The following is a 15,542-nucleotide window of genomic DNA, read 5'->3' as shown; positions in this document are numbered from 1 at the left end:
GAAGCCGCAAGTCCGGAAAACCGTGAGGGCAAACTTTTTCGGAGTGAGGGTTGTAAACTCTTGGAACAATCTACCAGAAAGTGTTGTGACGGCACCGAGTGTGAGCTCTTTCAAGAGAAGACTTGACCAACACTGGAGCGGGTTCAGGTACATTCAGGAGCCGGTGCATGCCCAGTATTTGCCAACAGTGCGTGACAGAGACGTGACCGATCGCCCGGGCGGCTAGCGAGCCGACCTTTTGGTGAAGAATATAAAGGAAAAGAGTCGTGACCGATCGCCCAAGCGGCTAACAAGCCGATCAGTGGCGAAGAGGATAAAAAAAAAAAAACATGTGCTCCTTTAAGGATACTACTGCATCATTTATCTTAAGAATATGTACAAAAGATTCATTATTGTTTATTACTGAATGTATTTGATTGAATTAATCTTTATATATGTGAAATGAACAATACAATTCATTAATAATACGTAGAATATTAAAACACACGAGGATAAGAGACGGCATTGTCGTCAGTGATTACACCCATAATGTCAGCTATCCACCTGAAACTGAAGAAAATAAGACCCTGGTTGTTGTTGTAGTAAAATTAATGTGAAAAATATGCATGTTTTAATTAATGTTATTTAATGTACAGTACAGTAGAAGTAACCACTGATATTAACCCTTTGGATGCGTAATTAAATTTCGCGCCGGTTCCTGAAAAGTGTCAATTATCCTGCCAAAAATGAATTTCATATAATCACATTTTCTATATGTTTTTCCTAGAGAACTTTTAGTATATTTTCCAAATCTGGAACAAAAATTCACATGTGTGTGCAAATTTTAGAGAAAAAATGACATTTATACCCAAAAATGCAGGAAATTGGTATAAATCAATGTCTGGTATATGGCAAATAAATTTAATCAATTTGGTTACTAAACAGCAAATTTAGATATGTATTACATATTCAGATAATATCAAACAAAATAGTACAAAAATAAGCTATATTGCATTCAGGAAATACTCCTATACCTCAATACATAATATGTCCGCATGTCGTCTCATTTGGGGAAGTTTTTTCAAGGCCGTGGGATATCCCCGCTTGTCGCATTTGATTAATATAATATTTTGGGCGGGTTTACCCGCATGTCGCATCCAAAGGGTTAAAGAAAAAGTGAGACTGATACGTGCGCACTCAAAGAAACATGGTCATTTATCTTAAGAATATGTACAAAAGATTCATTATTGTTTATTACTGAATATGTATTTGATTAAATTAATGTTATATATGTGAAATGAACAATGCAATTCATTAATAATATGTAGAATATTAAAACGCACAAGAGGAGACGACGGCATTGTTTTCGTGAGTGACGATGGTTCTACATAAGAAACTGAAGAAAATAAGACCCCGATTGTAGCTGTAGCGAACTTAATTTAAAAAAAATTTAATACCTGTAGGTGTTTTAAGTACAGTGACCCCTCCGTTAACGAACTCAATCCGTTCCAGAAGGTCGTTCGTTAACCGAAAAGTTCGTTAACCGAAACCATTGTTTCAATGGGTTTTTGGGTAATTGGTTCCAGCTCACCGAAAATTTCCTAAATTCAACAAAAATGGTAGAAAAGTTCACTTACTGTGAGGTGTGTATGTAGAAGGCTCCTGGATGATGACGATGATGATGGGATTTAGAATGGGGGTGGAGGAGAAGGAAGAAGAGAAGGCATTGGAGTGGAAGAGAAGTCACCCCATGGCACCATTTCACCCATAAAATTTTAGCTCTCTGGTGTAATTCAAGATTATTTTCTTTAAATCAACACTGCACTGCATTATATATTGTCAATATGTAAAATATATTTCAAAATGACCAATAATTTGCTTGGATTTAGTTGAAGAGAGTCTCAAGCAAGATGTTACCTCCAGTGAAAACAGAGAGAGACTAACTCCTAAGAGGCTGGATGCCGCGCATTAAACTAGTCACTTTACCTTCAATTATGTTCAATAATTGTTAAAATGACTAAAAAATTGAATATTAAACTTTTAAAATTATTGAATAGTATAAACTTCTTGATATTTACTAAAATAGTAAGGAATTTAAGCCCTAGAACCGATTAATGTATTGGCGGACTGATACTAAAGCTGGTTGCCCGGTCAGTGCAAGCGAAAACCTGTTGAGGTCGGTTCGTAAGAACTTCGTTAACCGAATTTTTTTTCGTTAACCGAATTGAAGATCCTTATGGAAGGCAGTTCGTTAATCGAAATTACGTTAACCGAGGTGTTCGTTAAACGAGGGGTCACTGTAATGTTAATTACCGTAATGTTAATAAATGGAACACTAGAAGTAGCTAACCACTAATGGTAAAGAAATAAGGCGAGACGATTGGGAATGCCAACATATGAACAGTAAGTGCGTACATGTGAAACATATTGTCATTTCTCTACATATGAATATGAAAGCAACACTTATTTACTGTTCATATATGTTTTAAATAATATTTATGAATGTAAAACAAAAATTCTACTCACCAATGGTGGTAAAGTCTAAAATATAAGGACAGCCAATGAATATTGTGCAGGTTTTTACTCAGATGATGAAGTCATCAGGTTCAACTCTGGCTGAAGCTGTAGCTTTCCATAAAGCTGTTGCTGAAACTGTTACTGAATTGAAGTTGAAGCTGCTTATGATGCTGAAGTTGATGGTTTAGGCCTTCGAATAATAAAGCTGTCTATAGAACCTTGCACAGCTGCTTTCTTTTCTCATTATACATCTTTATGTAGAGGTCATTTGTATTTACTTAAATTTTAATGCTTTGTTCTATTAATGGATCCACTTCAGAAAATATGTTCATTGCTTGCTCCATATAATATCACAGACCTCTCATCGTTTTCATATCATTTTAACACATCTAATTTCTCGGCTAAGTTTATACACTTTCTTTTAGCTTTTGAACCAACACTACCATCACTTGCTCTCTTGCTCATGTTCAATAGGGATGCAAAAATGCTGTAAGAAACTTGAAAAAGTTTTTCTCCTGTTCCTGTTCCAGATGCAGCTTCTTTGCACAAGGCGCTCTTCATTTTTTTTACAGTATTTTTTTTTTTATAATACATATTGGGATTTAGTTATTAGTTATATGAAAATGCAATTTTATTGTATTTTTATTATATTTTGGTCATAAATACGAATGAAATAAGGATGTAAATTGAATTGGGTCCTAAATTAACTAGGGTTTTAAATATGAAAAGGTGTTGGTCGATTCGTTGTTATCGGAGGCTTTACTGTACACCGAAATTGGGTTTGTGTGTAACTAATCCAAGGAAAAACATACCTGTATATACCAAGTTAAAACTTTGTAATTGAAATAATAACAAACCGTGCCACTATTGTGGATGGACGATGGACATTAAAATCATGCTTTCCCTTGACAGATGCGTGAAGTGTACTAAAGGCTCTCAAGTGTGGAGGGGAGGGGATTTTTACAATATCACAATTCTTCCAGTGCAATCTGATGGATTATTCTCTAATAAATGCATATTCAAACATTTTTGTGGTAATTAAGACAAAAGCATTCTTTTGTCATCGGAACCTTCGAAAGTTCAACACATTTAAAATGGTACCATTCTAGGCACCAATCACAACCAATCTGGTCACCATCAAGGTCTTTTCTACATGCTTTTGCACAGCCAACTCCTTTTTGTCACCAGTTTCAGAACCTGCATCATGTCAGCCCATCCTTCCACAGTAAAATAAGGACGAATACCTGTACGGTACAGCTTGGTGCTTTCATCCTGGCAAGCAGCTGGCACATCCCGTACGTTCTTTATTAAATCTTTGGACTTAAACGGCTTCCCATTAGAGCAGCCTCAGCCCTATGCTGACCAACAAACCACTGAAGTAGAACTGAAAGATACAATACTGTATATACAAACAAATCACTTGAACAGCATAAAAATAAATTTGATAAGTCTTGTGCAGTTGTTTTCATGACATGTGACTGAATTTTTAACATGAATACTGTAATATAAACACACAAACCAGTGTTGTCCAGTGAAAGAATGGTTTAATGGTTAGCTCATGCTGCCATTATCTTATTGTCCTCATTTTGAATCTTGGTCAAGTAGGATGAATTAACCTTCAGAAACTGACATAGTACTTTTTTGGTACTGTACTCAGTTTAATCAACTTTTAAAAAGGTGCAACATTGGCTTCTAAGCCAGTAAGATGTGGCTACATTGAATCTTAATGTAGCTCCTGGTGGTGTCTGATTCTTAAGAATTATAAAAACTTTTAAGTATTTAAATTAAGTGAAGCGCACTGATTACAGCAATGAGGTACACACGATAGATATATCACCACATATGAACTGATTACAAAAAACTCGATATACATTACAGTCGACCCTCGTTAATTCGGACTAATAGGGGGGGAAGGGTGTCCGTTTTAGCCGATTGTCCGAATTAATCGATTTCGGGGTTAATATTGTTTTCGTCACGATTTTATCCCACTTTCCACTGTAATACGTACGTCATTTCAGCAAACATATTACATTTCCGTGAATGCATTATATCAAGCACAGTATGAATAGAATACCATTGTAATATAACAGTATTTTAACCAAAAACTATTAAAAAAACGAGTAACTTCTCTTGAACATCGGAAGGTTAGGTAAAATCTTTTGTTTTCGTCATGTATTTTGTCCTATTTTACATTAAAATACATCACGTTTCAGCAAACCTACTATTTATTTCCGAGAATATATTCATTTAGGCACAGTTAAGGTAAAATATACATGTGATGTAACAGTTTTTTAACTGAAAACGGTTCGAAAAACACGTGTACCGTCTAGCTGATACTCAACAGCTGGTGGTGCGTCATGCTTCGTTGTAAACAATAGGAGGTTGAAGTAGATTACCGGGTATTATATTAAGTGTGAAATATCGAAAAGGTTTTTATTACCGGTATTTTTTGTAGGTCTGAGAACTGTGATACCGTATATGATACAGTATGATAAGGTAGCCTGTGCTAAGAACTTCAACATAGACTACTGAAAACACGTTGTAAGGTAATTTATCCTATTGTAAGTTGGTGAGTTTCATTTGCTGAAGGAACTGCACAACTTTTCAGTACTAATTGGTACATATTTTACGTTTCCATTGTTTACTGGCAGTAAATGGTAAATATTTTTCATGTCTGAAGCTAAAAGTTGCATACCCCCCCACACTAGTAGTGGAGATGTTACATTTAACCAGTAAGACGCTGGTGTTTTATCCCAGCAGTGGGTGGACCAGCATTTTAGCTTAAGGTCCGCGTAGGTAATATTCCTACTAATCTAAAAAAAAAAGTTCAGATTTTGTCCGAATTATCCGAAATCCGGATTAAAGGGGTCCGAATTAACGAGGGTCGACTGTATACTGTATATATACAGCTCCTCCCCGACTTACAACCTACTCGACTTAAGATCACCCTCACATACGACGTGCCTCAGTCATACCAAAATTTTTGTCAAAGTACATATTTTCGAGTCCCAAAGTCAGTACACAGACAAAATTTTCGTTTGAAATTTGCTTTAAAATGGCTGGCAAGCTTAAAAGAGAGCTTTGTGGTGCTGAGAAAAAAGGGACACCCGTTTCAGATTTTCTATGTATTATTTAAGCATTTTCGACTAGTTGGGTCATTACCTAATACCTGACCATTGTGGACTTGGTCTCACCCTCCTCTGTATATATATACCTTGTTTTGTACTTCTCCTTAGTCTGTACTCACCCCTGAAGATGTGAATTACACGAAAGCGCTTGGGAACTTCGTGTTTTCTTCTTTCCTTGTGGTTATCAGCATATGCCTAGATCACGCGCACCTACAGTGATTTATTTGCATATACTATATATATATATATATATATATATATATATATATATATATATATATATATATATATATATATATATATATATATATATATGTATGTATGTATGTATGTATGTATGTATGTATGTATGTATGTATGTATGTATGTATGTATGTATGTATGTATGTATGTATGTATGTATATATGTGTATGTATGTATATATGTGTATGTATGTATATATGTGTATGTATGTATGTGTATGTATGTATGTATGTATGTATGTATATATGTATGTGTATGTATGTATGTATGTATGTATGTATGTATGTGTATGTATGTATGTATGTATGTATGTATGTATACAGTGAACCCTCACTACAGGGTACCGCGGAAAGTGAGAAACGCGTAAAGTGAATAACATAACATTGGGATTAAATGAAATAGAGACCGGCTGACCCCCAAACTCCACTTTTTCCGACACAATACCAATGTTCTAGTAAAAATAACATCTTAATTTTATGATGGTACATGCACACAATTAATACTTAAGAGAAATAGAGAAATACAGTCGCCAAGTTAATGTCCATTCAAATAATGGACTCGACTCCCTCCCCCTTTTCTCACACTACACTCGCTGGCTCTTCCCTCTCTGAGAAATTTTGGGAGGAAAACCACTAGATTTTAAGGTATAGTAATAAATAATACCTCAAACTAATGTTAGGATAATATAATTGACATTGCTGGATTCCTTGTAAGACCAGGAATATTTTGAATACAAATGTCATATATTTTGCACAAAAGATAACATATTTACTCAGAGTAAACTTTACATCTAAAATTTGTATGTCTAATGCAAAAGCTATGATGTTTATATTCAAAATGATCATCATATTGTAAGAATTCCAGCAATGTAAATTATATTCTGGCCGGGTAATTTGTATGAATTTTATGAGCTAAAACAGGCAGGCAGGCAGGCAGGCAGGGTGGCGGGTGGGGGGAATCTAAAAATAGGGCTCGAGACGGACACTCTGAGCTTATACGGAAAAAAACCGCTGACTGAACTTTGAATGCCATTTGACAGATGTTGTTTTTTTGTGTGGGCCTCATCACCTTCCCCGAGATGGTCTTGGTCATTGTGTGCGTGGCAGCATGAAGCCAGTGTTGCTCTGGCCATAAGGGCGAGAGGAGTGTGTGCCGCTTGGCGCTTTAATTATTCCATGAGTTTTTGTTATATTATTTTTCTGTATACCACAATATTCTACATGCTTTGTTCTTTATTTTGGAATATAGTAAATATCAATGAACATCATAATACAAGGAAAATGTGAATGAAATTTGAGATGCTACTAAACATTTTCCTATTTTTTCAACTAATACAAAAAAAATGGCTTAAATTTCAAGAATTTTAAATTTTTTATTGTTTCATACAATTTTATGCTAGAAGCGATGCCATTACAATTAATAAAGCAATTCCATGGCAGTGAAATGAGCCCTAATTTTTTTTTTTCAATGATTTTTCGACAAAAACCTCCGAGGCTGAGCTTAAGTTTTCATGCGCGTATGTGTCTCGGGCTGAGAGGGCTAATAGTGTATTACGCTAATTTGCAGTAGATGCGGCTCTCAATGAATGTGTTTTGCCAAAGTGGCTCCCTTGCAAAAAAAAATAATGAATAACACTGTCTTACAGTAATACATAGACATTCATTCGTAATTTTAAATATACACTAAACCCTTGTCATTCGCGGGCTTGCGATTCGTGATTTCGACGATTCGCGGTAAGCAGATGGTGACTGGTGGCTAGCTTGCAAGCCTTTTCCCACAGCACAAGTCACCCCACACAGCATCTCATGTACTCTCAAAACTTTAACGTTTCTGTGTGAAATGGGCTGTAAAAGACTGCCTAGTGTCAGTGCTAGCGATGCTAGTGGAGTGAAATGTAAAAGGCAGAAGTCAGTGATGACCCTGACAATGAAAGTTGAATTATTAGATAAGTTAAAAGAGCTGCCGCAGTTGGTCGGTTGTTTGTTACAGTATAGGTATAGTCGGCAAAATATTATTATGCACTTTTACGGGTTCCTACAATATGACACAGCGGACCAAGAATTCTGAAAACACTCATGAGTCAAAGCGGATGTTGGTAGCCCTGGCTTCCTGAGTTGCCAGTTGCTCTGTAATTAGTATTTACCATAAGGTGTTTCACTGTGTGTGCGTGCACAATGTGTTACAAGATGTGAATAGAGCAGTTAACATCATATATTTATATTTATAAAATAATCAAATTAATATCAAAAGCAATTGCCATTACAACTCCTGCTGTTTGCTCTGATGGTCTGCCCTTTGCAGATGGAAACTGCTCCGTTTCTAACAGATTCATTACATTCTTTTAAACGATCACATTTCCTCTGGCGAAATTCTTTGCTACACTGTGTTAAATAACACTGACAATATTTTTGCTTTGTGAATTTTATTACCAGTTACCCTTGTTCAACTCCCTATTCTTATCATATATTGTGGCATATTAAAGAGATATAGCTCGCTTCTTAACGCGCATCTTTCCTCTAGCTCAGTTATCTATGCGTAATATTGTATAACTTTCTTACGTTATAAATGTTACGTATTTTTTTTCTGGTTGAGGTCTTGTATTATGCCACTTCTCATCACTTTCTCAGATAGTGGTTATAATCATGAATATTTATACAGTACAATTTCGTTGTATCTCGTAGTATGCAAAATTCCAATATAACACCTCTGTTTCAAGAGTGCCTGCCATTCCTACTGTATGTGGGTGATTAAACGTAGTAATACGATATAGTATATAATGCTATGACATTATCTGGTTTAAGTGCTATGAGTTTTATATGTATTCCTGATATTTTCTCTGTGGTTACTACACATGGTATAAGGAATAACAGCACATTAGTTTTACAATGAATCATACAATCAGAAATACCAACCTTACCAATACATGGCGTCAGTCTCGTAGTGTTTGTTGCGAGAGCCATCGCACCCAGGGGTGCAGAATAATTCTTTGCTGACTGTACACAGTAGTGTACTAAGGTAGTACAGGCGCTCCTCTACGAAGACCGTTCAACTTACAAACTTTCAGAGATACAAACATCATCACTGAGGGGGGTTACCTGCCAGAACAGGTGTTTAATGTGGATGAGACTGGATTTTTTAAGAAAATTCCAGATAGAACAAACATTACCTAAGAGGAGAAGAGTGAGCCAGGTTTTAAGGCTGTATTAAAGAGTATAGCTGTACTAAATATCCATAATCTTTTCATTTTTTACAATATGTTTGGTATCTACAAGAATAAAGTTGGACTAACAAACAAGCCTCAGGAATGTAACAAGTTCGTAAATAGAAGAGCACCTGTATAAGTTGCTATTTGCGGTTTTGCCCATTCACGCCATTCCTTGGAATCTAACCCCGGCGAATAACCAGGATTTACTATACAGTACAGTATATACAAAATCAACATGAGATTTCATTCGGTTTCTGAAACGGAGGATAGAGAAAATATGTCTCAGTGGGGGGGGACTTAAGAAAATGGTGAGTGTAAACATCCCATACTTGACCTTGTGAGATATAAAAAAATTTGCGCACTGCATTCAAAACGCTATGAATTCCAGAATGTATGTCGCACGCCTCCGCTTATTATTCAAGAATGTATGTTACAGTTATTACTTTTACTTTACTTTTATCCTCTTCGCCACTGATCGGCTTGTTAGCCGCTTGGGCGATCGGTCACGTCTCTTTTCCTTTATATTCTTCACCAAAAGGTCGGCTCGCTAGCCGCCCGGGCGATCGGTCACGTCTCTGTCACGCACTGTTGGCAAATACTGGGCATGCACCGGCTCCTGAATGTACCTGAACCCGCTCCAGTGTTGGTCAAGTCTTCTCTTGAAAGAGCTCACACTCGGTGCCGTCACAACACTCTCTGGTAGATTGTTCCAAGAGTTTACAACCCTCACTCCGAAAAAGTTTGCCCTCACGGTTTTCCGGACTTGCGGCTTCTTCAATCTTGAGCTATGACCCCTTGTGGGGCGAGCGTCCGCCAGCTCCAAGTAAGGACACTCAACTGAGTAGTGCCCCCTGAGATGCTTATAAACCTCAACTAGGTCCCCCCTTGCCCGTCTGTAGTATAAGCTAGGCAAGTTCAGGCGCTCCAATCTCTCAGGGTAGCTGAGATGCCGAAGTGCAGGCACCAGTTTGGTGGCCCTCCTTTGAACATTTTCAACCAACTGACAGTCCCTAGCATATCTCGGGGACCAGATGGGGTGACAGTACTCCAGATGGGGAAGCACTTCACTCCTGAAGATCGTCACGAGGGACGGACCGTCTAGATATCTGAACGACCTTCTTATAAGACCCAATAATTTATTTGCCTGATTTACCTTCTTCTCACAATGGCCCGAGAACTTCAGCTCATTGTCAACATACACACCTAGGTCCTTCTCACACACAGTCTCAACTAGTACATTTTCTTCATCCCGTTGGGACATATGGTACGCCTCCTTACCGTTGGTACGCCCCAGGTGCATCCTCTTACACTTCGTGACATTGAATCTCAGCAGCCATTCCTTCGACCATTCCTGGAGCCCACAGAGGTCCTTCTGCAGCTCTTCACAGTCCGCTTGGTTCTTAATTTCCCGAAATAACTTGGCGTCATCGGCAAACATTTGTATGGAGGAGTGTACAACGTCAGGCATATCATTTATGAAACAAACAAACAACAGCGGGCCCAATACACTACCCTGCGGTACCCCACTTGTTACAGGTACAGATGACGATTTCGTGCCATTAATCACCACACATTGCTTGCGGTCATGTAGAAAGTCTTCTATCCACGCTAGGACATTTCCCCGAATTCCGTACCCTTCCAGTTTGATTTTCAGCCTTTCGTGGGGTACACTGTCGAAAGCCTTGGCAAAATCTAGGTAAATATTGTCGATATTACCACCCCGTTCTAGAATATGGGTCCAAATATCCAATACCTTGAGCAATTGTGTCAAGCAAGAGCGCCCCGGCATAAAACCGTGTTGGCAATCTTTTACAAGGTTGTTTCGTAGTAGATGTTCCATCGCTGCATCTCTGATAATACTCTCAAGTACTTTACATATTATGCTGGTCAGGCTCACCGGTCTATAGTTGTTCGTGGAGTGCCTATCGCCCTTCTTGAAGATAGGACTCACATAAGCCACTTTCCATTCACTGGGGACCATTTGTTCATCCAGGCATTTACAAAACAGAATCTTCAGGGGCTCTGCAAGCTCGTTGCACAGCTCCCTTAGCACTCTAGGATGCACCATGTCAGGTCCAGGACTCTTATGGACCTTTAGCCTGGACAGTTTATTTCTAATACCCTCTTCTGTGAACACAATGTGGGTCAGTGCTGTGTCGAACCGTCTGTCCTCAAACGCAGGAAGGTTAGTTGCATCCTCTCTTGTGAACACTGAGGAAAAGAAGCTGTTCAATGCCTCAGCTTTATCCTGGTCAGAATCTGCGTAACTACCATCTTCAAGCCTCAGGTCTGATACTCCTACTCGCGTTTTCAATTTCGACTTTGCATAGCGGTAAAACGCCTTTGGGTTTGACTTGACCTCGCGTGCAACCAGCCTTTGGAACTCCTTTTCAGCCCTCCTACACTCTATCTTTGCTTGGTTTCTGGCTCTTGCATACATCCTCCTGTCTTGCTCATCGTTTGACCCAACCCACGTCTTGAATTTCTGGGTTTTCTTCTTAATTTTGTCGACCGCCGCATGGTTCATGTGTAGGGATCCCCTCGTATTCCTAGAAGCACTGGGTTTGGTCTTGGGTATATATTTATCGATCAAATGGGTCATTTTACTAGTTATGATATTCAGCGTAGTGTCTGCGTTCTTGTACCTTAATAAGTCAGGCCAGTTGATACCCCTCATCTCTTCCCTCATCCCATTGTAATTTCCCTTGTAATATTTGCACCTTGGCCTGGCCTTATCTTGAACTAGGTAACAGTTAAATCTGAATGACAACACTGTATGGTGACTGGTGCCAACTGGGGCAAGGTGTTCCAGTTTGGCCACCATACCCTCCTCGTTTGTTATGATGAGGTCAAGTGGCTTGGGTGTTTGCTCCCCTCTGTAATGTGTCGGGTCTCTCACATGTTGGAACAGAAAATTATCTCTCAGAGTTTCTACAAAAAGAGTAGCAGGATTATTCAAGTCATTCGGGGTTGACTCGTTTCTCCAGTCGATGTCGCCATAGTTAAAGTCCCCCATGATAAGGAGGTGGCTGGGGTTGAGCATCGCCGCATTGTTTATTAAGGTTCTTAAGTTCCTTTGATTTAGTGGGCCACAGTTCGGGGATCTGTAGATACACCCGACGATAAGTAAGTCCCCTCCCTTTAATTTAATTTTACACCACTTGGACTCTTCAAAAACATCCTCTCCCTGTACCCTCGCCTGGCTGGCTCTAAGGTCTTGCCTAGCGTAGATAACCACACCCCTCCTGCAGGATTCTTGAGTTAGGTTCGTAAATGAGTCATATCCAGCAATACTGAACTCACATTCCTCTGGGTCGATTCTCCTGTTCTTGTACAACAGTTCTACAACTCCTACAATATCTGGTTGGTGTACTCTTAGTAGTGTTTCAAACTCCTCCCTCTTATCAAGGAACGTGTCGGTATTAGTGTACATGACATTCAAGCCAGAATTTGTTCTCGGTAACGTCTCTGCTCTTAGTAATAAACCCGCTCCACCCACATTCTCAGAAGCTGCAGCATTTGCTAAGTACACTGTATTTTGCAGGGTGTGGTTAAAAATGTCATTGTTTACACGGCGCTCGTTCCCTCCTGTCCGGTAGGCTGAGCTGGTGCCGCCTCCCGGGTGGGGGGTTGAGTGGGTGGAGGGTGCACTGCTGCCCCCTGGCCCTGTGTCGGCACACTTGTTTCCACTACCCTCCTCCTGAGTATAACCTATGTGCACCTGTCCCCGTTCCTCCTCGACTCCTCCCTCTTCTGCTTCAAGTCCAGCAGGAGCTTCTTGTGCTGTTCCCTCTGCATTACCGTGCGGTCTGGGTGAATAAATACATCCCGAAATGCCTCGCTCCTTGCTAAGTTTTTTGCCTGCCGGATAACTTGCCATTTCTCCTCCTCACTCCCTAGTGTGATCCTGAGGGGGCGAGGCTTAGCCCCCTGCTTTTGTCCCAGTCTCCTCACATCCTGAGGGGTTGCTGGAATCTTCAGAACCTCTGTGCAAATATTTTGAAACAGCACCTTGTGTGTTTCCTTACTCACAGTTCCCTCTGCCTGGCTCTCTGGGACTCCAAAAACTATTACATTGTTCCTGCGCTGGAGCCGTTCCTGGTGTTCCTCCTCTCCCCTAACAGTAGGTGCGTTAATTTTCATTTCTTCGACACACTTTTTCAGAGTCCCAATCTGCTGTAGAACCTGTACTGATTCTGCATTACTCTCCGCCCCCCCCCGTGGCCCTCCTAATACGTCCGCATAACTCCTCTTAGCAACCACCTCCATTCTATTAGCTACTTCCTCAGTCTTAGCAAGGATCTCTTTCTCAACTTGCTCCAGTTTGTCAACCAGCAGGGCTCCTGCTTCATCTATTTTCGTCCCTAGAGAACTCGTTCCCTTATGGATTGCAATCGCTTCATTCACCTTGACTATGCAGCCAGGGCAATACCAGCAACAGCCATCAAGCTTTACGGCAGTTAGTAACCTCCTAAACGCTGCATTAGTTAGGCCTGCATCCTCCATATCCGACGTCTCCCTGCAGTAATCACATATCAAACTCATGGTTGTTGTTGTTGTGGGGGGGGGGGTGCAGACTGTGTATAAATCTACACCTATTTCAAAGAAAATAAAGAGAGAAAAAGTACTTAGCTACTCTCTGTTGCCTATGGAGTTGTCGTCTGCGACTGCGTACACTGTATCTCCCTGTGAATGGTGTATTGTAGGCACAGTTTCAGTCCTTGAGAAAGCACACAATCAACATAAAATTTAAAGTCTCTGTGGCACCTATGACACGACTTGGTTTCAGCTGGCACGGTGCCTTTCCAGCTTGCTTGCTAGTGAGCGCTCACTTTAAGTTATTTACAACTTCAGCGGTCACTGATGACACTATGAACTATCACTGTGTACACTGTATCTCCCTGTGAGTGGTGTATTATAAACACAGATTCAGTCCTTGAGCAAGCACACAAACAAAATAAAATTTAAAGTCTCTGTGGCACCTATGACACGAATAGGCTGGCAGTTGTCCTTACCAGCTCGATTGCCAATATGTATTCACTTTAAGTTATTATAGTCTCTTCTGCATTCACTGATGACAACTATGAACTGATTTAACTGAAGGCACAGTACTACACTCCCTGGTTGGCCTTTATCACAGCCGTGACCACAACACCCTAAAAAATAAAATAAAATAAAAGCTTTGTCATGTGGCAGTGATTGTGTGGTTATAGGCCTGTGACCCTGGCTGCACCTCCAACTCGGTGGAAATTGAGTTTTCAAAAATACAATCGTGTCTAGCATGAAAAGTCCGACATCGATTTACACTTTCACCTCACTAAGACGATCTTGACGAACTTATGTAATCACTGTCCAATTTCTGCCGCTCTACATCGAAGGCCCGGATGCCGAACACGCTTTGTTACAGTATTAGTTTTACACATCACATGGGGTTTCAGGAATGGAACTCTTGTGATAAGAGAGAACTACTTTTCCAACTTTTCTGGCTTAATAAGAATACAGTAATAGCATCTTGGACTTTGGCCATTGTTACAACTGTTTTGAAAACGTGCCTTAAGAGAATGTAGAGAGTTCTGTTGTTTAGTTGTGCCACAGCCCAATATGCTAGGAACAGATTGTTGTTCAAAATCTAGTTTGCCCAAAATAGTTTGCTCGGGTAATTTTTCATATTGGTATTTGTGCATAAAAATTTCTCCTTTAAACATATAAGATAAATCCTACAAAAGGATTAGAACTTCTATCTGTAGCTTAAACTGTCAAAGATGACCTTGTTCAGGAATATTAAAGAAGTATATGATATTTGCAGGAGGTAACCAGCGTGAACTAGCTCGAGCCAAGAATGCAAAGAAACAAAATGAAGGGAAGAAAGGGCAGGCTGCAGGTGCAAAGGTGAGAAGTTTGTTTTTTATGTGTACACTACAGTATTGTACAGTATACTGTATTATAAAAGGTAAATGTTTATCATTATTGTTAATATGGTTAACATATTGGGACATTATCCTTGTAGTACTGCACAGTATCCAGCACAGTAGAATCTGAATTTAATAAGGAACACAGATTTATTGATACCAAGACCACTTGTCCAGAAGCTAGATTAAAGGTCAAAACTTATTGAGAGTGCAAATGATTTCATTGGAAACTAACTAGAAGTTTCTTGAATCACAAATTTATATGCATTAGAGATTAAGGAAGGAAGTTTTAATGGGTGATGCAGTGCGAGGGGATCATTTCTAAAGTTTCCTCTGGTATACCAGTGATAACTTTTTTTTTTGTGGGGGGGGGGGATGAGGCGAGTCACTGAATCATCAGGCTTACGTGTTGATATCCTGAGGTTCCCTTGTAACCTTTAAAGAGATGTTAGCCCTATTGGGCCATTAGTAGAGAGCTAAGAGTCCTTACTTGCTCCACTAATGCATTTGTGCTCCACAATCTGCATAGGTTTGAACTTGGAAAATGGTTACAAATAATG

General features: G+C 39.5%; 1 protein-coding gene across 1 annotated transcript in view; it reads left to right on the top strand.

The window, feature by feature from the left end:
• Nucleotides 1–15,542, top strand: part of LOC121870405 (modifier of protein aggregation 4-like) — a 73,020-nt gene that overhangs the window by 20,802 nt on the left and 36,676 nt on the right. The window contains exon 3 of the mRNA XM_042372242.1: nt 14,880–14,962. Within this exon, the coding sequence (XP_042228176.1) occupies nt 14,880–14,962 (83 nt within the window). The remainder of the gene's footprint in view (nt 1–14,879; nt 14,963–15,542) is intronic.

Source organism: Homarus americanus, unplaced genomic scaffold (genome assembly GCF_018991925.1).
Source record: "Homarus americanus isolate GMGI-L3 unplaced genomic scaffold, GMGI_Hamer_2.0 scaffold40856, whole genome shotgun sequence".
In the NCBI taxonomy this organism is placed as follows: Eukaryota; Metazoa; Arthropoda; class Malacostraca; order Decapoda; family Nephropidae; genus Homarus; species Homarus americanus.
The sequence above is the reverse complement of the archived record's forward strand: the minus strand, read 5'-3'. Positions and strand labels throughout refer to the sequence as shown.